We start from the raw sequence: 27,904 nt of genomic DNA, 5'->3' as shown, positions 1-27,904 counted from the left end.
GTTGAATAACAAGAATGAACAAAGAGGGCTGTGTGAGAAATGGGACATGAACATAAAGCAGCAGACTTACTTCCCGTTGTACAAATCCTTTGTTTTACAGCCTTCAAGATGTAAAATAAGACCAAGCTTTCATTAATGCAAACTATATTTAAGGATCTATTATATGCTCACTTCTGCACTTTGGGGTATTGCATCTCCGTGATAGTGTTTGTAGAATCTCTTTGTCTTTCTTTTAAGTGTCGTGGCCACATGTTGTCCACCCAGTCAATCATGTCCACCTGTAACGACATGGAAAAAAATTCAATCACAGAGTGATCTAAATAGAAGTATTTTTTTGGTGTGTTTTAAAGGGATAGTTTGATCAAAAATGAAAGTTCTGTCATTAATTACTCCCCTCATGTTGTTCCAAACCTGTAAGACCTACATTGACTGACACAGAAGTAATCTCGTAGCTTCATAAAATTGAAGTTGAACCATCGATTTCACATGGATTATTTTACAACCTTCCTGGGCCTTCATTGTATCAATTGCATTTCTGTCTATGCAGGGTCAGAAAGCTGTCAGATTTCATCAAAAATATCTTAAATCGTGTTCCGAAGATGAATGAAGGTCTTACAGGTTTGACATGACATGAAAGTGAGTAATTAATGACAGTTTTAATTTCTGGGTGAACTATCCCTTTAAGCATTAAGGTACCTACCGTGGCAGGTCTTTTGACAAGGCTCTCTAGTTTAGTGTGGCTAAATTCAAGGCTGATAACATTATAAAGTTTCTCTCTCTGAGAGGGAGGAGTCTCATAGTAGCGTCTCCATTGCGCCATTGACATCTCCGTCCCCTTCTGAGTAGCCACATCCATCACGTCAATCATACGCCGACTTCCTGTAAAAAGAAAGACGACATACTGAAGCACCACTGATGCTAGTCAACATGAAATTCATCATAATATCCGACAGCAAAAACACTTACCTACAAACAACTTTACATCATTTACACTGAAGTCTGGATCTGGCATTCTAAAAAGGAAATATTTCAATATTAGATTAAATTTAAATGTTAAACTTTCTAAACATTCTGAAATGTGTAAAGAAAAAAAAATTATTTATATATATATAAAAAAAGGACAATCTCTTACTTCATGCCAAGTCCATCAGGTCTCTCAAAAATGATGGGGTCCCGGAGTCCACATCTCTGAATGTACTCATATGTGAGGTCTAAAAAAAACACAAGTAGTGTTAAAATGACACTCTACGTCAAGATCATTGAGGAGTTTCCATAATGAGCTGCATCTCTTTCTCACCTTTGCCCTCCATGCGTTTGATTCTGTCCGAGTTGAAGCGGCTGTTGTGAAGCTTCTCCTCCAGATCGAAAGTCCTCTTTCCATCGATTTCGTCGTCGGAAATGCCATCGTCTTGGTAACGCCGCCGTGTGCCAGACCGCTGTAGGATGAGAGGGTGAGAGAATGAGACCATGAAAAACAGTTGCCAAAGCAAGACTATTTTTCTGCATACACTCCTCATCGTCTCCTTAATGCTGAACAAATGTTGTATAACTACCACAGCTTCAACTTGTTGGGTTATTTGAACATACACCTACACTCTCACACATACAGTAAAAACTCCCCCATCATGATCACTAGCCCACACATACCAACTATTAATAAGACATCCCAAATCCAGCTAATGTACAAGGATTCACTGTTAAGAGCCTTGGAGAAAAACTGCTTATAGGGTTCCAGCAGAAAACTACTAATGGTGATATTCTTTTTTCAGTTTAACATCAAAACACAGAGGAGTTGCTGGTAATGATGATGGTATGATAAGACAAATGTATATGATAAATGTTATATAATGATATTTTATATAATGACAAGAAGTGATACTTTCAAAAATGCCACTGCAGTATAGATGATTAATGATGACTTCTGCAACACATACAGTACTGTTCTGTTTCCTTTCTTTGAAGTGTGACAAGCTCTTGGTGCATGTTTTTTTGTTTTTGTCTTGTCGCGCCGGGACACACGGCATCACCGTATGTGGCGTAACATTTCCGTCACACTAGGGATGTCAAATTTCGATTATTTCCATGATCGATCGTCGTTTAAATTAACGATCAATTAATCGATTAATCGTTAATAGGGCTGCAACTAACGATTATTTTGATAATCGATTAATCTGTCGATTATTTTTACGATTAATCGATTAATCGGTTTATGTACTTATATTTTAGTTTTTTCCATTTTTTCCCCAAGTAAATTATTAATAAAGGGTCTTTATCATTCAGCATAGATTTTTAAGAGATTTTAACCATTTTGCATTGTCATGTCCTCATCAAAAATATACCTGGAGTTGTTTTATTATGTTAGTAATCCTTTGTCGAACTCTTCTGCAATCAAAACACTGACCCATACTCTAGCAAAATTCACAAGGAGATTTCAAATATTGTTTTCACCATGGCAGTCCTTAGAGCTCCTAAAGTAGTTTAACATCCCAAACAAAGCTTAAGGAATCTTTGAGAACATATTTTCAAGAAGTATAAGGAGAAAACAGAATAAAATTGCAGTGCATTGTATTTTATTATTTACTGGGAAAAAGCTTTATAGCTTATGCTGTGAAATTGTAAACAATCCTTCGAAAAAAAAGTGCCAATGGCATGAAACCTGAATGGAACTCACAATTTAAAGTAAAATCCATCAGAAGGTTGTCCAGAAAAAAAAAAATGGGACACACACAAAAAACCTTCTGTGTGAAAAAGAGCAGTGAATACTTAGAAAAGAAGTGCATTCTAAATATACTCAAACATTTACCTCTCTCATTCAGTCATAATTAGGCTGCAAGTCTGAATTATGAACTGGTAAACGACAAACTGATCACATAACATGTTTGTAAAGCTTTAAATGTTAACTGTTAAAAAGCAATGTTATCAGCTTTTACGACTAAACATTTGCAAACAACCTTGTACTGGAGAATCTGCACAAATAAAATTCTTAGGAGCCGTTCACATATCGCACCTAAAAACGCGTGGAAAACGCTAGTCGCGCCGCTTTCTCCTTCTTTCCAAAGCGGTCGGGCAGAAGCGCCCCTGAGGCGTCTGCCTTTGCTAAGCAACCATGACGTGCTCTCTCCATGACGTGCCCTCTCCATGAAGACCCGGAAATTTCAGCAAAGGATAAATGGATGCGGTGTGGACGCGCCTGGAAAAACGGGCGCATCGCACCGCATGCGTGTCGCGACCGCGTCGCTTCCATTACGAGAGTGCATACTGAGCGCCTACATAGGAAATAACGAACTTGAGCACGCAAAAGACACGATATGTGAACGGCCCCTTAAACAGTTCAGTAGTGCAGAGTTTACAGGTTACTCTTCATTTTAAAGGCTCAAAGTAAACTACTCCCATTTCCCGCTGAATGCTGCAGAGACGCTGTTCGGGAAGCACGTGACATAAAACGAGGCCAGCTATTGGCTATTCGCTACTTCACCTGCTGTACTGGCTGAGTAAAACCTCCGGTGGATCATTACTGCCACACTTGGTCACCGCAGATTTGAAATATGCACGAAATGAGCCGCTTATGGCAAATAAAATTTATTTAGCGACGAATCGATTACTAAATTAGTTGACAACTATTTTAATAATCGATTTTAATCGATTAGACCGATTCGTTGTTTCAGCTCTAATCGTTAACCATAATACTGCAAAATGCGTCTATTGCAGGCACGCAGTCAGCGGTATGACAGGATGTGCAAAAGCCACACACACACACACACAAAACGCTTTCTCACTTGAAATAAAGAGGTTTTAGTCTGAATAAAATGCTAGTAGCAGGATTATAAAATGAATAGATGCGATTATGATCATTTGATAAAATGAAGAGAGCGCGCCATACTTTTGAGGTCATTTTACTTTGTTGACAGTTTCCAATCCCGCACGGAGAACGCTGAACGCACCTCTTTAAATGGTTTTGTGGTGCTCGTTGTTGAATTTTAAAGCACAATTGCAATGTTTTCAACTGACATTATTGTATAAAATTATCCGAAATGTGGAGCGCGTGTGACTGCGCTGCACATTAAGAACTACATCGGCGCTGCTGCACCAAAACACACTGTTGCTCACATTAATTTGATCCTGCTGGATTCTGTCCTAGAAAATGTCAGATTTTTAAAAATCCGGCATACAGCGCATTAGATCGTGACAGTGCATGCGTGCAGACGAGGATGAGCGAGCGCGGCTTTGGCTAGATTTATTTGGAGGTTATTGCTCATGTCTCATTCGGCACAAATCGAAATGTTTCCATATTCGCAATGTATTTGAATGTTAAACTATTATTTATAATGTAAACTAGGCTTGTACTTAACACGCATTCGCATATAGACGGAAAAGATGATCCTCTTCATATGAGCAAAAACGTCCTTGGCATAACAGCAGAGTGGACCGGTATACTACGGTCTATTTAAACTGACCAGTGTAACCTTTTAATGTTTAGTTGACATTTTATTTTGATAATGAACAGACTGCGATGTAAGTTTGAATCGCTAGAATATACGTGTGCAGCAGGCTCCGGGGCGATCGAAACAGCTGAGACATTAAAATATATATATATATTTTCCGCAAAAGTGTTTACTTTCATTTGTGCACACTCACAATAAAAACAGAAGATTTGTGCTCTTGTAAAATAAAGCAAACAAACAGAATGCGTTGTCATCCTTTTTTTTTTTTTGTGAACTTATGGAGCACCCACACTTCTGTTTTAAATCCGTTAATCTTAATTAGCCTATTTAAGGCGGATATATTTCGCATTGCCTATTAAAAAAAAAAAAAAAAAAAAAAAAAACACATGAAAACAAATTGTTATTTTTATGTTGGGCCTATTACTTAGTAGGCTATAAATTTTCCTTAAAGCATCCCATTTTGTCCCAGGGCTTAGAACCTGTGCCCTAGTCAGGTCCATGCAGAAACTTGTGAACGATGCTCGGCGTCACCGTTTAGTGACAGCAGTGAATGCTCCGGGAATGTGTCGGTCACAGCGCCTATTAATCGCTGTTTTGAATCCAGCAATTATTTATTTAGAAATGATAAGATCTGATTATGACAAGTGTGGTATAAAAGCTTTGTTTATTAGAGGAATGACAGGTTAACTGGAAAATGTTAGATCGCGACCATGCTTTTGGACCCCATAGTCTTCATTTACGCGGCTTTGTTCTGGTTTGCCGGTTGGTCACGAATTTCCACAAATTCAGTATATTTAGGCATCGTTTCTTTTCCTAAATCTTCATAGTCTAACCCTCTAATTTCCCAGGTTTATTTTATTATCTTTCGCTTTTAATAACTGTTTTCGCATCTCTTACTGTGGTAAACATGGGAAGGGAAATTAAAGATTTCATGAATTAAGAATTCGTTCGATTTATTAATTTGTTCCCTTATTTAACTTAAATCATGGGTTATTTAGGGAACAAAATTAATGAAACATGAACAATTGCCACATTAATAATTCGTAGGAATGAATTAACAAGTTGTAGGAATGAATAGACTACCTGTCCTGTCACTGTGTCCCGCAGCCCTGCAAAGCGCACGATATAAAACCGTTATCTGATGAAATGATTAGTAACTACATTTCTATTGCATTTAATGTTGAAGAACTTATGTTATTTCTATTTTAATGTACTTTAAAGTTTAAATCACATTAAAAGCTTAATTTGTACATTGTGAATGAATGATGATGCTTTTATATATCGTCACCGTCACTCACAGCCGCTCGCACGTGTTGAGTGCGCATGAGCCGCACGCAGCCCAACATTGAATCGGTTAACCGACCATCGATAGCCTTAATCGATTGCATCTCTTATCGACAATTAATCGATCATCGATTAATCGTTGACATCCCTACGTCACACGCTTGAGGAATTCAGCCAATCACAATGCACTGGATAGCTGGCCAAACAGAGCACACCTCACTTTTCAGAACGATGAGCTTTATTTAAAAAAAAAATAAAAAAAATAAAAATCTACGCATTTCAGAAAAGCAGGGCATAGAGGAGAAACAAAATGTACATTAAATAATAACATGTTTTTTTTTTTTTTTTTTTTAGCTTAAACTACATAAACTGCCCACTGCTCGGGGTGTGTGTTCACAGTGTGTGTGTGTGTGTGTGTGTGCACTTTGGATGGGTTTAATGCAGAGCATGAATTTTGAGTATGGGTCACCATACTTGGCTGAATGTCACATCACTTTGGTCACTAAAAGGGCCATTTTACTTTAAACCTAACGCTTTAAGCTGGGATACAGTACATTTTCTTTTATGACTGCCATATTCACAAGTATTTTCCAAATGAAGTGCAAGTTTCTCATGTGTAAAATTACTGATAATAAGGCGAATAAAAGCAGCCTTTCAAATTAAATTTTTTACACCAACAATATACTTTAGGAGTAGCCTACTACTTGTGCTGTTGTGTAGGCCAGCTTCAAATCGCATATTTGGCACACTGCCTTTGTCTTGTCCTCACTCAATTTAAAGTGCTCCCACACAGCTGAGGTCTTCTTTGTCATCTTTGTCTTCTCTTCCAGATGAACTGGATCATGACGTTCACTCATGTGCAATTCATATTCAAGAGCAAATGGGAACAGTTTTGCGGGGGATGCCAGGTGTTCGAAAAAAAAGAAAGAAAAGAATATTTGAATCTCATTTTAAAATCCAATCCCAACCCACCGAACGAATATTCAAATATTCTGGTCCAGCCCAATTAACTGTATGGATAGAATTTCTGCTACCAAAAAAAAAAAAATTAATTCATTCCTATGCTTACCAATCTTGTTTGCAATGTTAATGATTCTGAGATGCAGCTCACTGAGAGCAGGTCAGTAACACACACACACACACAACAAAAAGACCCTCCTCTGCTCGCCCTTGCCTCTGCCCCCAATGTCTCCATGGAGACGTGGAACAGCCAATCACATGCTTAAAGCACTGCTGTTTCACCCTCTCAATGACAGAGCCAAAAAAAAAAAAAAAAAAAGAAATGAATTGGGTATGACTGTGCAGTATCATAGAAAATTTACAACAAACCCATTAAAAAGATAACTGATCAAACTGTGCACACCTCTATGAGCATGCACACAAAAACCTTCACATTACCAGACAATAGCCCAAACACACCAAACGAATATTGGTCTCATAACTCTTTATTCAACAACTGAGAATTGCACTAGTTTTAAATATGTGTTTCAGGACCTGTGTTCTGTTCCAATACATTAACTGTGTTTTGCCCAGTTGTTTCTGAATGCAAGAACATGCCTTTGTGTGTGCTTCGATCTAAAGCGATTGCGGTCACAAACTCAGTCACCATGTACACCATGTTCCTATTCTTAATCAATCAGACAACAAAGAAGCACCCAAAACGCAACTGTAAACACAATATTAAAAAGAGATATTTTTGAAGATACATTTATTATGAACTTAATCAGCATTTACATAGCTAAGTATTTAGGGGCTTGTGCCCATCCCTAGCTAACGACGCTGCAGTTTTTTTTTTTTACCTCCTCTGGGCCTGTGCGCAATCCCTGCATCTGATACAGCATCATTGCATCTTTCCAACTCTTTCACAAAAGGTGAAAGAGTTGGAAATTTGACACCAATAATGTAGCACAGTATGCGAACACAGGAGGGGGATGAATTAGGATTGAGTATTTAAAAAAAAAAAAAAAAAAAAAAAAAAGGACAATACAACTGATGGCAGAATGAAAACCTTCCATGCACTCGTTATTCCCTAGCATTTGACAACCATCTCTCTCAGGGAGGCCCTAGACTGCAGTGCGCTAAGAGGAAGCCCTTGTGGAGGGCAATAAGACACTACACACCTCGCACCTTCAGTGTCACATCTTCATCCCTCTGCTGGTTTTTCCTTTTCCTGCCTCTGCGTCTCATCAACAACATTCCCCCGTCGACAAGTGTAAGGATATCCTGCCCGTTCTCCATCCCTGCATTTCTTTCAAAATGAGAAAATCTGCCGACTGTTCTCCTCTGTCATCCTTTCGCCTCTGCAGTGCCCCCTCCCACACCCCGTTTCCGCATGTCTGATCACATGGTCTGCTAAACCAATCTAATCATTCAGCCCCAGCCTCTACAAAAACAGTCTGCACACAACAATCTATCCAATCTTCCTTACTTTCAATCACTGTCCTGTTCTTCAGAAGACAATTGTTACAATCCAACAAACATTATGATTTCAAACCACCCTAACATCACGGATGAAAAATTCTTATCTATAGACAGCAAAACAAATCTTTTTAGGGCTGCAAAAGGATTAATTGCAAATAAATCACATTCAAAATGAAGGTTTATATTTATACTATATGTGGAGGGCAATTACAAGTTAAACAAAATGCACATTCAGTATTCGGGAGTGCTTTAAGTATCGAAAGTCATAGTTATGGGGTTTTCTTTTTTCTCAGCATTATTGCCATTTGATTATTACTGATGAGATCATAGACCCTGGAAGCTATAACAGACTGCATTCACACTAATGCACAGATCCATTTCCACTTATCAGATGTTTTGTCCTGTTCTGAAAACTGATTGTGTTTACATCAATTTCGTATCATAAAAATCATAAAAGCAGCTGCGAGCTTCAGGACAAACAAACTGAAGGCACACATGAAAGTCTGTCAGTACATGAGTTTAGAAATGAAAGCATTTCTAAAAGACTAAGATAACAGCAAAAGGAAGCACTGTCAGGCAATGCACACGTGTCTCACAGCGCATATTCTGTGCAATGAAGCATGCGGGAAAAAGCCAAGCTCGGATTTAAAAATATGGAAAGCGCATTTTTAAAGGTGCAGTGTGTAAATTTTAGTGCCATCTAGCGGTGCAGTCCCCCACTCACCCCTACCCTTAGAGAAGCTATGGTGGCAAACAAAGGTAAAGATGTTGTCAGTAAAGACAGCAGAGAGCAATGAGATTTATTTGCAAAGGTAATTATAGGCAAGTAATTATATTTACTTAATTATTCAATGAATCTGTTATTCCGAATATTAATGTAGAAGTAGTGACGCTGTGGGATTTAGTTAAGAAAAATACGCTTGAACTTTTCAGTTTCGATGCTATTTTATTGAGAAATCACAGAACAGTGTTGACTACATTTCCTCGCTGAATGATTCTGTCCACGCGTGATCTGCGCATGAGCTACTGTCTGTAGTCTATGTGTGTGTGCATTACAGTGCAGCAGCGCATTCGATTAGAACGGTGATTAACTTACCTGTACAATAAGCTGTTTAGAATGTGCATTCTCCCATTTAATTTTGAGCATCCAGTAATAATAATAAAAAATAAATAAAATATAAAAAAAAAAAAAAAAAAAAAAAAAAAAAAAAAAAATCACACATGACTTGTGGAGCTTTCGGAGTATACATTTATCATCTACTGTTAGGAAACGGAGCATAAATGTGCAAGTCCTTCAAATATTTATTATCCTGTTGAGCCCTCTATAGGACCAGCAACTAGTCAACATCAAGCTTAAAGCATCATAGCAGAGCATTGAAGTTGACTAGTCGATTAGTCTGTGCTACCTCTAGCAGATAGATAGAAATCGCTCAAAGGTAATAAAAATAACGGTTCATTAAGTAAGGTATTTTCTGATGCAGAATAGGCCACAATCGCATCATGATGCAACGATTAATTTCGACACCCCTACTGTGTATATTTATTATGTATATATAAATACACATTAAAAATATATATATTTATTATTATACAAATATAAATATTTTGCATAAAATCTTAAATGTTTCCTTAATTTGGAGGAGGAACATTCAGAAGTTGTTGTATGTTCAATGACACATACAACCTTCCTTTCTCTCAAAAGAACTGCACTTTTCCAGAGTGAGCAAAGGGGCTGGCAAAATCCCTCTGGACCCTTCACATCAAGCACACTCCCTCTTTGAACAGTTACAGTTCAACGACGCTACAGAGCTCTGAGAACCAGAATGAGCAGACACAGAAGCAGTTTCAGGAATCCATGTCATGAACACTTGACAATAACTCTGGAACACACAACACTATTTATACACCTAGTTATTTATCCAACACACACACGCCTCGTCTACACTTAGTCTACACATAATATACCTGCACATACAATTGTAAATTGGTATATTGTTATTCCTTTTTTACTTGCTCTATTTTTTATTTTATTTTATTTTTTTATCTGTGTTTTTGTTATGTTGCTGTCATTCTGATGCACTGCAGAAGCTTCGGTCATGAAAAAATTCCTTGTTTGTAAACATGCCTGGCAATAAAGCCAATTCGGATTCTAATATTCAAATTTTTTGTAAACTGCATTTGACAGTCTTTACATGTTTGACTTGTAAACGCAGTCTGCACTTCCAACTACATCACGTGACTTTTTTGGTGGCAACCGTGGCCTAAAGGTTAGAGAGTTGGACTTGTAACCCAAGGTCGCAGGCTTGAGTCTCAGGATGTGTGACTGTCTGCGAGCCCTTCTGATGCCAAAAAAGATGTAATGCAGACGCTGCATGGACGTGAACTGCCAAAGTATACTTTGGCCTTTATTCCTCATCTATTATCGTGTAGAGGCTTTGAAGCTGCATGGTAACTGTAATTTTGACCTTCAACCGTTTGGTAGCCGTTGAGTTCACTCTAAGGAGAATAATCCTGGAATGCTTTCCATCAAAAATCTTTAAAGGTGTCATATGATGCAATTTCAAATTTTCCTTACTCTTTGGAGTGTTACAAGCTGTTCGTGCATAGGGGAAATTCCCTAGTTACAAAGACAAAAGTCTCAAACCCAAACAGACATTAATCATCAAAGTTAAGACTTGAACACGCCCTCCAAAAATGCATCACCACCGCCATGTGTGACAGTGTGTTTAGTTGTGAAAGTGAAGCTACTTTGTTTGGCTATCCAAAAGAGGACACAACAACAAAAACAAAAAAAGTAAATCAGTGGTTAAGTTGTATTTACAATGTTCCAGAACATTTAAATCCAAATATTCAGATGTGTGCAGCGCATTTTATGGAGGACTGTTTCCTTAACCTGGAAAAGTAGCCTACAATGCCATCTACACACAAAGGCTGTATCTATAAAGTGGGGCAGTTCCAACTTTGCAAGAACAGTCTGGCGCTTCTGACTCACAGCCTGCAAGAACATTATTTTTTTTAAATAGGCTAATTAATAGGGATGCACGATCATGATTTTTCATGGCCAATTCTGATAGATTTTTATTACAAGCAAACTGGCCGATTCCAATACCGATTACTTTTCTCTTTTTTATCTTTACGCAACAATCAAGAAAGAAGGAAAGTGTACATAAACAAGATGTTTATTTGGTATTCAATAGGTCAAACTGGCTTTTGGCTATTAAAAACAACAGTCACCATCTGAAATTAACAGCAGTAACGGCACAGTAAGTAACCTACATTCAACACAAACATAGATGGTACAGACATCAGCATTTAGCTTTTTTTTTTAATTGGGTTGAAAATACATAGAACTGGCCTTAAATTAAAAGATTAACTGTAATCATGTGAAATTAAAAGGCAACAACTTCATAGTTCTACAGTCCAAACAACACAATCAACACACATTCAATAAGAGGTTTCTTAATCAGCATTCAGTATTTGTTTAAGTTTTTAAATTTGGTTTTAAATTTATAAAAGGTCTAAATAAAAGTATGTTATATAAATACATTATTCCAAAATTTTAAAATCAAATAATGTTGGTGTGAATAAAACAAAGATGCAAAGTGTTTAATTCATGCAATTAAAAAAAATTGGGTAATGATTCACATCTATATTTTTTTACTTGAGCCAATGAAAAATAAATAACCAAGTAAAAAAAAATATATAGATGTGAATCATTACCCTAAATTTTTTTAATTGGATGAATGAAACTTTTTTCAGTGTGCTACAGCAGGTGATTTTTAAATCAAATTAAGTCAATGTAATTTTAAGGTAAGATAAAAAAAATCATCCTAATGCAGAACTGACATTTACTTGCTTTTCAAACGTGTATGCAAGTTCTAAAAAAAAAAAAAAAAAAATTCTGTTTTGTTTAGTCCGTTTCGTTTCTCATCCAACATGTGAGAAGTTGAGCTGAACATCTCTTCACTGTCTACGTGTGTGCAGGGCGTGGAGAGGTAAGCTCAAGCAGCTTCAGTGAGCGCAGGAAAGGGGCTCTCTTATTTGTGGGCTAGTACAACAACGGCTGTTTGCTTCCTGCTATCTGTGCCTCAGACGTGTATCTCTGCACTCCCAGTGCTGAACGGCTGCCCATGTCCTGTGCACAGATTTCGAAATACTTCCACACAATTGACATAGCGAATGATAACAATGTAGTCTGTGCACATGGGCGCACTTCCGGAAAAACCAGCCGATTGGCGATCGTGTATTTAAAGCCAAAACCATCCGGTTCCGATTTATGGCCGGTCAATCGGTGCATCCCTACTATTTAAAGAATTTGCCACTGACGATTCAAACTAGAGTTTTGAGCAGTGTAGAGTAGCACTTTTGTTTGTAATTTCTCCAATGACAAATGCAGACATGGTTTTATGTTTACGCGGCGCGATACACAAAAAAAAAAAAAAAAAACACACACACAGTACAAGTCATTATAATCAGTAATTATGTCTCGACTGGATGCAACAAATGCCTAGTTTCTAATGGATTTTATTGGTATTGTCTCGTCGTGCCGGCAGCGGCCAGGACACAGCATCACAGTATGGCAAGGGGCATAACATTTTCGTCACACGCATTCTTGCTTTTCAGAATGATGAGCTTTGTAAAAATGTACGCATTTCGTAAAGATGGGGCAAAAAGGAGCAACAATAATGGATATTATGTGGAAAATAATGTGTTTTTGGAGACTTAATCCACATAAACGCATTGCATTACACCAAATACACAATTTTCTTTTTAGAAACGTCATATGAACCATTTAATTTATTTTCGACTGAAGAATGTAAACATATTGGATGACATGGGGGTGAGTAAATTATCAGGAAATTTTCATTCGGAAGTGAACTAATTCTTAAATGTGTGTGTATTTATATATAGGCTCCATAATAAATATACACAATACATACACATATAGTATGTAATCCCTTCAAAATAATAGGTTAATCACAATAGTTTTGCATCCCTCGATCTTCTAACTACCTGCTACTAATTCTCTAAAAGCAACTTTAAACATCAGAGCCACTCTTAAAACAATCACACATGAATAATTTTACTGCATGCACAAGTAAACTTGTCAGCAATTAATATTCTTTTTTTTTTTACACATCAAGTTGTCAATTAATAATGTTTTTTTTGGGATTTAAGAGTGAAAAAAAAAGTTTTAAAAAAGTGTTTTAAAATGCAACTTGACAAGACTCATATGTAATTATAGTATTATTTAAGCACATGTATAAATATTACATATGACTAAATATGAATTTAACAATGATATTGGTGGCTTTTTGACAGTCTCATATGTGAGGTAAATGCTGTTGATTGCGCTTTCCACTGGGTTAAAGGGGGGGGTGAAATGCTATTTCATGCATACTGAGTTTTTTTACACTGTTAAAGAGTTGGATTCCCATGCTAAACATGGACAAAGTTTAAAAAATTAAGTTGTACGTTTGAAGGAGTATTTCTGTTCCAAAAATACTCCTTCCGGTTTGTCACAAGTTTCGGAAAGTTTTTTTTGAGTATGGCTCTGTGTGACGTTAGATGGAGCGGAATTTCCTTATATGGGTCCTAGGGCACTTCTGCCGGAAGAGCGTGCGCTCCCGTATAGCAGAGCATTGAGAGCACAACAGACTTCACTGATCAGAGCGAGGGACCAGTGGATGGAGTTTATTTTTACAGAGCATCAACGGAGTTGTGCAAGTGTTTGTGTTTGTTCCCTGCATTTCGAAGATGCTTGTTTTACAAACAAGGCCCAGTTTGACGACGGATTTGCACATCGTTTATTTCTTAAGGATGATGCAATCCCAACGAAAAAGGGTCACGATCGTGTGTTGGAACCGCAGGCGGGGAGTAAAACTGCTTAAAATATCTCTGCCTCCTTGTTAGTGCGTCCGCCTCCCATCGGAGACCCGGGTTCGAGCCCCGCTCGGAGCGAGTCGTTGCTGCTGCTGCTCTCGTTCAGTTTCAGCCTCTGGATCTGATTCTGGATCATGAATAAACGGGTGAATCTGACTGTTAGCCATGGTTTGTTTTGGACGATGTTTTTTTTTCCCTCAAGGTAATGTCACTCCAAACGCTCTCAACGCAAAAGCCTACTGGCGCTCGTGATTCTTTAGCTCCGCCCACACATCACACCTCCAGTCGGCCGTGTTTTTCCAGGAAAAATCTGTACAGACTATCTTTCTCTTATGAATATAATAAAACTAAAGACTTTTTGGAGTTATGAAGGATGCAGTACTACTCTATAGGTACTCGAGATTAACAGGATATTGAGTGAAAATGAGCATTTCACCCCCCCTTTAATGTTGAGGTTAATACAAAAATATATGGATGTTCATAGAGCAAACCTAACAGTTTAGATCAAGAAAATACGACCATTTTAAAAATCACAGAAAAAAAACTAAACATTAAACCATTTTAAAAAAATCATTTGGTGGTTTGGCTGATAGATGGTTGCAAGACAAAGTTATTCGCGTCAACCAGTTTCTCTCTCTTTCTCACCACCGTTTATTGCAAGAACGCTTAGTGGAATTATGTGACAATGGAGATGTTTCTTGACCATAAAATTGTCACGGCAGGTGGTTTCTGGCACTTGCTGGTCACGTGGTTCTTCTGCGAGTCAGCCAAATAAAAATATATATAATTGAATATTTAGCTTTACTGTAGCCAGCCTCTCAACGAGAGTGCCAGACTTGCCATAGTTTTTAAGAAACCTTTAACTGACATAGACATCTGTTGAAAATATTAAACCTGAGCGCGAACCGATACAGAATAAATAAAACGTTAAAGTAATTTTAGTGACGCCTTGCAGATTATTTTTCCCACTCAAATGACAGCGTAGTGAACACTGCCAACATTTCAACAGCTAAAGCTAAATATAATGTAAAAATGCAATATATAGTACACTGCATTTATTTTTTCTCAAGTGTCCACTGTGCTGCACTTACCAGTCTCTTGCTGTAACGCGGCTTGAGATCGTCCATTGTCAGGATGAAGAGTCGCGCGCAGCCCGCCTGTGCAAGCGGCGAGCCAAGAAACGCGCTTCTGTCAGTTTATCGCGTTAGAAACAACCGCCCCAACTGTGTTGGTCTCTTTATAACGGTGTCCGTTTAATCAAAGTAACGCTACGTTACATGAAAACTTGCTGCATATTAAAAAAGATCACCGTTTTCAAATAGTTACGAACTCGTCAGCAGGTTCGTTCGCACATAAGCGTGTTTAACGATTTCAACGTGCTTTTAAATACTACAAAACTATTGTATAATAATCTCACACTAACATGAAAAAACAGCAGGTTATTAAACCCACAATGAAAGCTATGTTGTCGAGCTAAGCGCTGCTGAGGATAACGTTCGTGAACGAGCACCAGCTAACTAGACCAGAAACACGGTCGTCGTAAAAATATTAAAAATTACAAAGCGATATGGGATATTACTGATACATACGGCTTATATGTACAACGTCTAATATTTCAGTCAACCATACAGAGTGAGGCGAGAAATTAGCGTATATTTATCGAGTAACATACGCTAATCCTGATTCAAGTTTCAAATAAAACCATATTTCCACAAGACTTAAACTCGGGTTCACAGTGGGGAAAATCCAACGGTTAAAACAGTCCTCGTGTATTTTTACCATTAAAATGTGCACTCCGACTAGACTCGTATAGTAACTTTACTATTCTAAGTGAACGTAAGCATTATTTAGAGAGCTCCACTGTGTGAATTCACGACAAAGTTAATGTAGTAGATCATTCGCCGCCATTTTCAGATCGTCATAAAAACGCCACGAAACAAGCCCCGCCCATTACTGGTTCAGCATCCAATCACAGACACATGCGACGGCATCGCCTTTGCTCTAATTGGTTAGTGTCGCTGTCACTTTGCTGGGAGGCAGTACTAAGTGACAAATAATAGTATACGTGACCAGAGGAGACACGCTCTCATTGGCTGGAGACGCATGCCGATCAATACAACTACACAAAGATTGGTTTTTATGTGCTAAAAATGTCGCGTTGCCAACCAATCAAACATGAAATAGTACCACATTCACTCAGTTTAAGCTAAAATTCAGCAACAAAATTGCTTTAATCTTTATGAGCAATATTATTAAAATATATATTTGAAATACCTTCGATCTTCCGTGGCTTGACGTCCCATCGCCTGCCGACGTCCACTCCATGACTGCATATAAAGTTCTGGCTTTGGTCGTCTGCTCAAAGAAATCTACATTTCTTTCGAATTAGCGCATTGACAAAGAACGAAGTTCACACAAGGTCTTCATTAAATCCTCGACATTTCTTTGGCTCCAGTAAACTGTCTGGAAGAAGTGTACACTTCGAATTGTCGGTAAACCAACACAGGTAACTCCGCATGGTAAAACTTTTCATTTAACCCTGTCGAAGTGATAAGGAAGTAGTTGCTGATTGGTCAGCCTTCAGTTTAACGTGCAGCCACTCATTGGACCAAACAGCTGTCGATGAAAAGTGCACCGTCAAAACCAAACGCAGAAGAGGTTCTCTCATAAATAAAAATAACAATGATTTACTGTTTCTAAGCCTGGACGAAAGAACGAATGACACAGATTTTATACAACCCTGGTCTTTTAATCACAACTTCTCAGTCTAGACAACTCAATTCAGACTAATGTAGAATTACTTTATAGTGTCTACAAATATAGCCTACAGTTCCAATATTATCACTTACATAAAAGAAAAATAGCACCTCAACCTAAGAAATAAGAACTAAGTGCTACTCATCTAAACTAAATAAGCAAATAGTCAGTAAAGACAGAACCACGTTTACCCTAATTGAATTTTAAAAGAATTTTGACTAATCCTAAAATAAAAGATAAAACAACGTAAATGTTAAAGAATTAATCTGTTTTTTTTTTTCAAACTATTTAACACTGCTAATGTAAATTGTTTCAATTGTCAGTTACAAAAAATGAGGCCTCAAGAAACAAAACTTAGCCTCTTATGTATTTTTAATCATCACATATGGGCTATATCATAAGTTCACAAAAACAATTAAATAAATAAAAGCAATATTTCAAACCACAACCCTAAAATAAACAGACAATGCCTCTAACAATACAAGGCCAGTTAATAAGATAGAAAGAACGTAAAAGACAAAAAACAAGATGGGAAAATTAGATGAACAAGCACTGGAAAATATATTGTGTGTACGGATGCTTTCTTATCTTGATTCTTGATAGAGACACGACTTGAAAAAGTAGACAACCTCTTTGCCTGGAAAAGACAGGATGTCACTCACAAATGGTCAATATGCAGTTTTATGAATTTAGCTTTATGAATGCTTACTTTGAAGTCTATGTCAGCCAGCTATACAGCAGAGAACCACAGATGACCGCAAGAATTGTGCAACATATCATGATCATCATTTGCTTCTACAAAGGTGTGAGTGGGCAGCCAGTGACAGCATGATAACGATATAATGATAGTGGAGGAAAGCAAGGGGAAAGGATGATTGGGAAGAAGAGATTTAGAAGGTGTAGAGAACAGACACACAGAGATGAGGTTAAAATTATGAGGAAGAAAAAGAGGACATCAATGCATGAAGAAAAATAGAAGATGGAAAATCAAAATAAAGAAAGATGCTACAAGAAAAATTCAATTTAAGAATCTCAGCACTGGTAGTCTACATTTAGTACAAAATATACTAAGTAAAGGTGTAATTTATTATATGACACAATTGTTGTACTCACCCTGCGTGCTTCTTGTTGGAACTTTGCAGCCTTTTTAGTGTCAGCCACGGCTCTTTCAACAAAACCCACAGACTGGTCCATGTTGCTCTCAATCCTGTCAATCATGCCTCCCTATTGACAAATAAGAACAAAATGGTGTCTAAGAGCAGTTTTAATCCTAAAGTCTTCAAAACAGGGCTATAGCTTTGCTTTATTCTCCTGAAAAGACAAACACATGTACCTGATTTTCCACCAGTACTGCAATGTCCACAAACATGTCGTGCAACTCTTTTATGCTGCTCTCCAGTCGCATAATATCTTTGTGTCGTGCCTCAATCTCACTTAGTGCCTGTTTTGATATCCCAGAGTCCATAATCTACAGAGAAAAAGTTTTTTTTTTTAAAGAAAGCAGCATTTACATAATCAAAATACAGTACAAACAGTAATATTGTGAAATATTATTATTACAATTCAGATTTCCTTTTTTAAATATATTTTAAAATGTAATTTTTTACTTGTGATACAAAGTAAAATTTTCATTTCAGTCTTTAGTGTCACATGATCCTTCAGAGATCATTCTTATATACTGATTGGCAGCTTAAGAAACATTTTATATTTTTATCAAAATTGGAAAATACTGTGAAGCTTACATTTTTGTACACCAGGATAATTATTTACAGGATTCTTTTCAATTCTTTTCAGAATTGAAAATACCCCCCAAAAAGTGATTATTAGAAATATAATTTTATTTAACAATTTTACTGTCACTTTAGATTTTTTTTTTTTATGTGTCCTTAAATAAACTGCATCTTTTTTTGACTCATAAAAAAAAATAACGTTCATATAGTCTAGAAGTAAAGCATTTTTAAAGTTTTTGTTTACATTTTGATGATTATATCTTTGAAACTACAATAACGGGGAAGACTGCTGACTTGGCAATGGTCCACAAGACGATCACTGACACCCTCCACAAGGAGTGTGAATCACAGTAGGTCATTAATGAAAGGGCTGGCTGTTTACAGAGTGCTGTATCAAAACATATTAAATGCAAAGTTGACTGGAAAGAAGAAATTGGTGCACAAGCAACAGGGATGACCACTAGCTTGAAAATACTGTCAAACAAAGCCAATTAAAACACTTGGGAGAGCTTCACAACACATTGGCTTGGCAACACACTCAGACGTCTTCAGGAAAAGGGCTACCAAGCCACTTCTGAAACAGAAACAATGTCAGAAGCATCTTACCTGGGCTAAGGAGAAAAATAACTGGACTGCTGCTCAATAGTCCAAAGTCCTCTTTTCAGATAAAAGTAAAATTTGCATTTCATTTGGAAAACAAGGTCTGGAGTCTAGAGTAAGTCTGGAGAGGCACTGAATCCAAGCCTCTTGAAGTCCAGTGTGAAGTTTCTTAAATCAGAGATGATTTGGGTGCTGTGGAATCTGCTGGTGTTGGTCCATTGTGTTTTATCAAGTCCAAAGACAATGCAGACATCTACCATGAGATTTTGGAGCACTTTATGCTTCCATCTTCTGAAAAGTTTTATAGAGATGCTGATTTCTTTTTCCAGCAGGACTTAGCACCTGCCCACAGTGCAAAACCACTTCCAAGTGCTTTGCTGACCATGATATTACTGTTCTTGATTTGCCAGTCAACGTGCCTGACCTGAACCCCATATGGAATCTATGGGATATTTTCAAGAGAAAGATGAGAAGCCAATCGATCCAACAATACAGATGAGCTGAAGACTCAATAGTGCCTCAGCAGTGCCACAGGCTGATCGCTTCCATGTCACACCTCTAAGTATTGAGTGCATAAATGAACATACTTTAAAGAACTTAAACTCTTTTGTTTTGCAAATCCTTTTTTTTGACTGATCTTAGGAAATATTCTTATATTCTGAGATATTAGATTTTTTTACTTTCATGAGCTGTAGCTCTAATCATCAAAATTAAAACAAAAACAAAAAAACTTTGAAATGATTTACTTTACATGTAATGAATTTACAAAATATGAAAGTTTCACTTTTTGAAAAGTTGAAAAGTTACAAAAAATGATTTTTTTTCTCAATATTCTATTTTTTGAGATACACTTGTATATTCCTTTAAAAAAAATCTTATTGACTCCCAACTTATGAACATCAGTCTAAGTAAAATATCTTACACCCCATACAAATTACAGAAAAGCAATGTTCTCACAACAAAACATCACACATTGAAGTTATAGAATAGTACCCACTCCTGCTGTGAATACTGCAGCATTTCCGCCATCCAGCATTTCCTCCAGCTCTTCATCAGTTGTGGCTTTGCCAGCTGTAAGACAGGATTCAACATTTGCCTTCAAAATGTATATAACATTGTGATCACTGACTTTCTATTTAATCCAGCCCTAAAGAAGGTCTGCGTATGTGTTTGTCACTCACTGATCTCCAGCTGTCTTTGGATGCGCCCTTTGCTCTTCTCTCTAAACTCCAATTGGGCTTCATTGTATTTGGTCATCACTTCTACAAATCTCTTAGCAAGAATAGCATGCTAAAAAAAGGAGATAAAAACTATATCTTTAAAAACATACTACTTGTGGAAATCCCTGTGGTTTATTCAAAGGGCTAGTGGTTACCTGAGATTTCTTTATCCGGATATCTGCTGAAACCCTCTCTTCAGTGTTAGATGCCAAACTCTGCTCAATGCCTGTTTTCAAGGTTGACCAAATAATTCAACTCAGAATTTTAGATAATAGTGATTTTTATTTTATTTTCATCAACAAACAAAAGAAGAACAGAAAGCTGACTTTTGAGTTTGTTACGAGCATTGTTGGCCAGTTTCTTTATCTCATTGGTAACTGCTTCCAATTCATCCTGTGTCTCTGGTTGAGAAATGAGATGAGATATTTAAAGCATGAATGGGATTGGGAAGTGATAGAGAAAAGTGATAAATGTATAAAATTCAGGTAAAATGTAATTAGACTAACTCTGTTCTGATGTAGGTGCAGAGAGGATGACAGAATACAGTCGCTTTATCTCGCCTACATTTTCATCAATCTTGTCAATACTGGTGCGGATTTCTTCAATCTGTGCAACATATAGAGAAGAATTTCCATTTAACTGCACATTTAAAAATAAAGGTTCTTTATTGGCATTGCTGGTTCTATAAATAATAATATCCATGGAAACTTTCCATTGCACTGAAGGTTCTTTAATTGTATTGGGAAAGGGTTCTTTCGACTTTTAAAACTTTGGCTTCGCTGTTAAAACCCTCTTTTAGAACCTTTACTTTTAAGAGTTTGTTACATTCAAATGTGCATATTCATTTGAATACAGTGTAGCTGATTCACATATACCTGAGCGAAGAACTCATCCATAAATTCTTTATTATCCACCGGAATTTCCACATCATCAGGAGTTTGATCCGACTTCTGTTTTGACATATAGCAAACAGCAGAAAGTTTAATAACTTGGCAGAAATAGTGTTTTCTCTGCCTTAAAATAAGCTTTTTGGAAAGCTTCTTAGCTGGTTTAAGCTGGTCTTCCAGACTGGTGAAACTGGTGTTTACCTCAACGACCAGCTGGTCTCCAAAGCCTGGCCAGCCAACAGACCAGCTTAACCAGACTGAGAGACCTACCAAGACCAGCAATCGACATTAAGCTGGTTAAGAGTTTTTTTCAACAATCTGTAATTGTTGAAAAATACAATATATTGCAGCTTATCTTCACTATTTCAACAGAAATGTAATATTACAGAAAGGCAACACTTTTTATATCAAATACGCAGAATTATATTTTAAATACACAGAATTGGCCCCGTGACAAAGCAGCAGGACACGGTTGCTCTGGATGCGCGCGTCTCGCTTGCATCACAACTATCAGTCACACGCGTTTCTACGTGGCTAATGGCAGTTCTGATAATGTTTACTCGTTTAACACGTTTGTTCTATAATCATGAGTGTAATCTCCGGATAATGACCTATTGCTAACATTTACCTAACCATAATAGACAATAACTGACAAAAATGACCTCAGTTAGTCAATATTGGGCTCAGGACCTCCCAGGTAACGTAAAGGTCAAACAGTAGCAAATCAGTTCTAGAACCGCTGTGTGTGTCATAATCAAATCTTACCGCTTTTAGTTGTTCCAGTCGGTCCTTCATCGTCAGTTCAATGTGATATGAGACTTAAGATTTCAAAGACTGTAGGTTAGTGGTCAGTGTAGGAGATAAACAGCAGCGAGGTAGTTTTCACTCTGGATAGTTAGCTAGAAAACATGTTAATTACCGCATACACCGAGGTCTTCTGGATTCTTTCTTTAAACACTCTCAAAATAGAAAATAAAAATAGAAACAAAAAAGTATGGAAAAAATAAAATAAAACAATATGTCAGTGTCGCTCTTGTCTTGTAGTTGTGCTAAGCCTATCCTCTCAGAGCGGATTAGAGCAACAGTTGTATACTGGGTCGCTAATCTTCATCTACCGAGGTGCTCCTTTTTCTCCACTAGCACACGGGACTACCTCAAACTGTTCGACTAGTACTGAGACTTAAAATGAATACAATGAAGGAATCATAATCAAAACGGAGTAATTCATGTTATGTGGACAAAAATGGAGCAGTCTGCATATTTCTTTTCCATCAGCAAAAACAATTAAAGAAGTCAAAACACCAAGCACTATGTTTCACAAATCATTGACTTAGTCAGTCTGACACAGCTCTATATAAGACAAAAATGACAAAGATTTCCCATTCCATTAAAAAGATATTTAAAGAAACAAAAAATACATATGAAGAAAATCTTCATCTTAAGCATGCATTGGTCGTATGAAGAAACTTCAAAAAGATTGTGAAAGATTTGGACAGGGGATGTATTTATTAAATACGGTCCACAAGTATTTAGTCTTTGTACAGTACTCGCAAGGACAAATAAAATGTCTTTGCCTGTAAGGATAAAATGTGAGATATAGTCAACTCAACTGTCAAAGTGATTTTGTTCTTTACAACTCTTCATTTAAATCCAATGGATGTTCACAATATGAAAGGAAGAAAGGTGAAAATGGGAAGGATGGATCTCCTGCATCAAAATTTCAACGTAACATTAGCCTCAAAGTAGTGCATCATCCTTATGGTGGTTTTCAAGAATAACTTGAGTTATACTGCCATTAGACACTGTTTATTGCACAACACACTTCAACATTTGCCGTGTGATGGTCATGCTGTGTTGAATGGTGAGTCCAAAGCACAGTTTTAGATGAACACAGAAATGTTTCAATCTGAGGCACCACTGTAAGGCTGCTGTAGTTTACAGACATGAATGTGTGAACGTAATTTTAGGCCTGAGCATCTACATTATGCTCACACAGAAAGAAATTGAAAATGATGTGCATCTTCACAAAAAGTCAGTCCCTGGGCTTTGAAAATATGTACTCAGCACAACAGTAACTGTCTTAAAGCGAATCTTCCATGTGTAATTGAAATTGTGATTACTGGTAAGAGAGCATGGTGAAGAGTATATAGTCACTATGTTGAAATGAGACAGTCCATGACATTTATTTATCTGTAGAGATAGTCAGCTTGGATGTTGGCAGCGATCTCAGCCTCCCACTTGTCTCCATTGTTGAGGAGTTTCTCCTTGTTATAAAGCAGTTCCTCATGAGTCTCTGTGGAGAACTCAAAGTTGGGACCCTAAGAAAAAGACAGACAGGAAAAGGTGGACATTAACTCCACTAGATCTGGTTATATAGAATGTTTTCATCCTTATGGAGATTTTAATTCGACACTTTTAAACACCTGCTTATTTTGTACATTTGACTTCTCATGCTGCGCAATATCGCAATAATTCTGCTAATAATTTAATGCACATTATATAATATGTGAACCTGGAGCACAAAACCAGTTTTAAGTCGCTGGGGTATATTTGTAGCAATAGCCAACATATATATTGTATGGGACAAAATTACAGATTTTTCTTTTATGCCAAAAATCATTAGGATATTAAGTAAAGATCATGTTCCATGAAGACATTTTGTAAATTTCCTACCATAAATATCAAAACTTAATTTTTGATTAGTAACATTCATGCATAGCTACAAACTTATTTTAGACAACTTTAAAGGCAATTTTCTCAGTCTATTGATTTTATCTTTTTTTTTGCACCCTCAGATTCCAGATTTTCAAATAGTTGTATTTTGGTCAAATATTGTTCTATCCTAACAAACCATGCATCAATAAAAAGCTTACTTGTTCAGCCTTTAGATCTCAAATGATTGGTTTTGTGGTCCTGGGTCACATATATACATTAACATTTAAAAATTAGGGTTCAGCAAGATTTCATTAAATAAATCAACTCTATTATTCAGCAATGAAGCATAAATGTAATTAAAAAAAACAGTAAAGACATTTATAATGTTACAACAAATTTCTTTTCAAAAATGCTGTTCTTTTAAACCTTCTGTTCATCAATGAATCTAGAAAAAAGTGAAATTTTTTCCACAATTAAACTATTTTTTTATATATAAGATAATACAGTTGATAATAATGACCATCAAAATCACCAAATCAGCATATTAAAATGATTACTGTAATGACTGCTAAAAATTCACATTATATTTTAGAAAATAAAACGGTTATTTTTTTTAATTGTGATAATATTTCACAATATTACTCTTTAATTGAATTTGATCAAATAAATGCAGCCTTGGTGAACATAAAAGGCTTCTTTCAAATAAAAATTTAAAAACTCTTACTGGCCCCACATTGTAGTGTTTATTTATTTATTTGTTTCCTCTATTGCGCTGTATTAACTTTGATGGCTTTTTCCTCAAAATTTCCACAGCTTTGAAAGCATTCTGGCTGTTAAAAGACATGATGAGTAGTTGAAACCTGTGCTGGAGATACTCACCTCTACAATAGCATCCACAGGGCAGGCCTCCTGGCAAAAGCCACAATAGATGCATTTGGTCATGTCTATGTCATAACGCGTTGTTCTCCTGCTGCCATCGGCACGAGGTTCTGCCTCAATTGTGATCGCCTGAGAGAGAGAGAGACACATGGGGGTCACTTTGGAAATTTAAACTATTACTGTGCAAATAATTAAACCTGCATGCAATTACTGCTTGTCATTAAGCCCCGTTCACACCAAGTTCACACCAATAATGATAATATATAATAGCTATAAAGATAAAGATATTAGCATTCACACCAGCGGATTATATTGTCGGTTTATTTTAAGCGCACACTCTTCTGCTGCTTTAGATTCTCGAGCTAGTTATAGCAAGATTGATTTTGATCTTGATTGTCAATGTTTGCATTGCTCATCAGCTGGAAAAAAAAGTGATTCCAACGATATAGTTTCTCAGTTTCTTTATCATAACTGTGGTATGAGCTATTCTTTAATATCGAGAATGATTTTTAGAACAATATCTTTATAGTTATCCTCCTTGGTGTGAACGGGCGTTTACACTGTCAAGTTATATTAGAATGAACAAGGCCAATCAGAAAGAAAGTATACCTGGGCTGGACAAATGGCTTCACAAAGTTTACATGCAATGCACCGCTCCTCTCCAGAGGGGTACCTGCGCAGCGCATGTTCCCCACGGAAACGGGGCGACAGAGGGCCCTTCTCGAAGGGGTAGTTGATTGTGGCAGGTTCACGGAAAAGGTAGCTCATGGTCATTCCCAAACCTACATCAAGACAAACATCAGCTGGTACCTACTTATAGAGTCATTTTTGTGATGTCTTTAAGGAAGTCTCATGTTGTTCCTGACCCCTGAACAGCTCGGTCCACAGAAGAGTCTGAGCTGCACGGTCCGTGATGGACTTCATATCTGTGGCGTCCTCCTGATCATTCACATACTCTGCATATAGAAAAATAGTGATGATGATATAGGAAATAGTTTAATACCAAGACCATATTTTATACCACACGATACTTACTAATCCCTGCTCTGTGTGCAGACAGGCTGAGAGGACGTGCAAGATTTCGACTGGCCAGAAATGACCCTAAGAAGTAAGCAAATGATCAGTCATCTGAGAAACAAGACTTTTATTTGATTTCATATACAGTCAAACTAAAATTTCATTGTATTTGCTGCTTTTTAAAAAACTCTTATATTGCTTCTGTTGTAATCATTTTTAGACTCACCTGGCCTGGATATGGTGTAGACCAAACGTAATGCCGCAGACATCTCAGTGAAGTGCACTGTGATTGAAACAGACAAAGATAAGGGATGGAAATTAGGGTTTGTTATATATATTTTCTCAGATTACAACACTAAACGTACTTGAGGACATATACTGACAACCTTAAAACATCTAATTTTGAAATAATGGTAAGAAACAGGCTCATTCAAGACATTCAATATTGTATTGCACTTTAATTGGGAGAAACAGTTACACAAAACAGTGTTCCACTGTTGTAACTTCCCCTTACAGAACGTAAACAAGACCCCAAACATTGGTTCCGTTCACATCGCGAGACAGCAGACACATAAAGGTCGTTAATTTAAAGCACCACATATAAATTTCCCCATTTAATCAACAGAAAACATGTACCACGTCCAAAATAATAAAGCAACTGTTAGACTGGGGAACCCAGATGTTGCAGGAATGCAGCAAGTGGCTGAGGACAGGAGCTCAAGCATGTCCGTTTTAGCAGGCTAACTTACTTAGCTTGCTTTCTCCAATGTGAATTTACATATTTTATATTTGCCTAAATATCTATAACTCTGTGTTTGTATTCAAAGTTAAATGCTGTCCGTGATGTGTTTGCAGTAGCTTAGCCACCGGCTGATTTTCTCAAGGACTTTCAATGACTAAACTGTCATTATTGGTAGAACATTTATAGCAATGTTTGGGTTTCTAATATTGTATTGATTATATCGGTTCCACAAAAAACGGTGCATATTCATCCAAAAGATAGATTGCGAATGCAGAGAGTTTAAAAACCAGTTCGCACTCACCGGACACTCGCTATTTGGCCTTCTCAACCAGAACAGCGGACGATTGAGGAAATGCACACGCAGAACGCCGGAAGTGAGGTATTAAAAAAAAAAAAAAAAAAAAAAAAATATATATATATATATATATATATATATATATATATATATATATATATATATATATATATATATATATATATATATATATATATATAAAATAAAAAAAACAAAACATAAACAATAATTTAAAAAAAATAATACAGTTAATAAAACCTCCTTTATTATCAAAGTTATAATTTTCTAACCTTCTGACGTTTTGAAAATAGTTTTGGACTTGAGTGAGATAGGAGTTGATGAAATAAGATTTGCAGCTGTTTATATACTGCTAAAATTACATTTCAGAGGGATTATTTTTCTTATACTATGAAATATGCTTCGAAGCCATTAGTGCTGTCACTGTGGAGAAAGCTGAATAAGTATTTGATGGTTAAAGCTTAATGAAGCAGCATCAGTTTAATTACAAAAAGCGGTGACATACGTCTCCACGTAATCACTGTGTTCAGTGCTCTCTGTATCAAATATCCACAAAACAAAGTGTGAAGCTTTCTTTCTTCTAATTGTTTGGATTATCTGTAGGTCTCTGCTTGAGTGACAAAGTAAGTCGATCACCTTTACACACAATTCTCTCTGTCATGTTCTGTGATGAAGATAAATCTGTGCTGTTTCATTGACTGACCTGCTCAAGTCACAAAGTGAAGGCTGATGTATATACATATATATTTTTTATATATTATAAATGCTAAATTGAATCCTGGGCCCGTATCCCTAAAGATTCTGAGAATCCTCTCAGAGAGCTCCTAACTTAACCTAAAAATTCCTTGCCAGGAGTTTTAGCTTAGAAGTGATTCCAGAACATTTTCAGTGAACTCTGAGCAAGGAATGGAAGGAAAATCCTATCTTAGTGAGGAGGTGTGGTTGACCCCGTTGCTAGGTATGAGTCATCATTTCAAAAGCCTTGATTGGTTGATCCTACAAGTTTGATGAAAATTAACTTTTGGTGATAATGAGCAAAGGATGAACCCTCAAATCAATAAACATAATTATACA

The 27,904-nt window shown here is 36.8% G+C and overlaps 3 protein-coding genes across 3 annotated transcripts in view; all 3 read right to left on the bottom strand.

Annotated features, from left to right (window-relative positions):
* LOC113097523 (lysine-specific demethylase 2A) overlaps nt 1-15,955 on the bottom strand; it is a 31,225-nt gene extending 15,270 nt beyond the window's left edge. The window contains 6 exon segments of the mRNA XM_074559913.1: nt 172-278; nt 701-879; nt 967-1,013; nt 1,133-1,211; nt 1,298-1,436; nt 15,122-15,955. Coding sequence (XP_074416014.1) covers nt 172-278; nt 701-879; nt 967-1,013; nt 1,133-1,211; nt 1,298-1,436; nt 15,122-15,157 — 587 coding nt within the window. The 5' untranslated portion in view covers nt 15,158-15,955.
* An 821-nt stretch (nt 15,956-16,776) lies between these two features.
* Nucleotides 16,777-22,566, bottom strand: stx3a (syntaxin 3a). Its single transcript, XM_026262737.1, has 11 exons — nt 21,990-22,566; nt 21,213-21,287; nt 20,844-20,943; nt 20,664-20,738; nt 20,493-20,563; nt 20,299-20,407; nt 20,115-20,188; nt 18,121-18,255; nt 17,901-18,011; nt 17,497-17,582; nt 16,777-17,424 (listed from the first exon to the last, which is right to left on the bottom strand). The coding sequence occupies exons 1-10, from the start codon at nt 22,017-22,019 to the stop codon at nt 17,505-17,507; spliced, it is 858 nt and encodes a 285-aa protein (XP_026118522.1). The 5' UTR covers nt 22,020-22,566; the 3' UTR covers nt 16,777-17,424; nt 17,497-17,504.
* Nucleotides 22,567-22,711: 145 nt separating this feature from the next.
* Nucleotides 22,712-26,902, bottom strand: ndufs8a (NADH:ubiquinone oxidoreductase core subunit S8a). Its single transcript, XM_026262738.1, has 7 exons — nt 26,819-26,902; nt 26,002-26,058; nt 25,794-25,859; nt 25,625-25,714; nt 25,368-25,540; nt 24,759-24,887; nt 22,712-23,542 (listed from the first exon to the last, which is right to left on the bottom strand). Exons 2-7 carry the CDS (start codon nt 26,042-26,044, stop codon nt 23,411-23,413), a joined length of 633 nt encoding a protein of 210 aa, XP_026118523.1. The 5' UTR covers nt 26,045-26,058; nt 26,819-26,902; the 3' UTR covers nt 22,712-23,410.
* Between the last annotated feature and the right edge of the window lie 1,002 nt (nt 26,903-27,904).

Source organism: Carassius auratus, unplaced genomic scaffold (assembly GCF_003368295.1).
Source record: "Carassius auratus strain Wakin unplaced genomic scaffold, ASM336829v1 scaf_tig00216324, whole genome shotgun sequence".
Lineage (NCBI taxonomy): Eukaryota > Metazoa > Chordata > Actinopteri > Cypriniformes > Cyprinidae > Carassius > Carassius auratus.
Note: the sequence above shows the minus strand (reverse complement) of the source record. Positions and strands in the feature narration are given on the sequence as shown.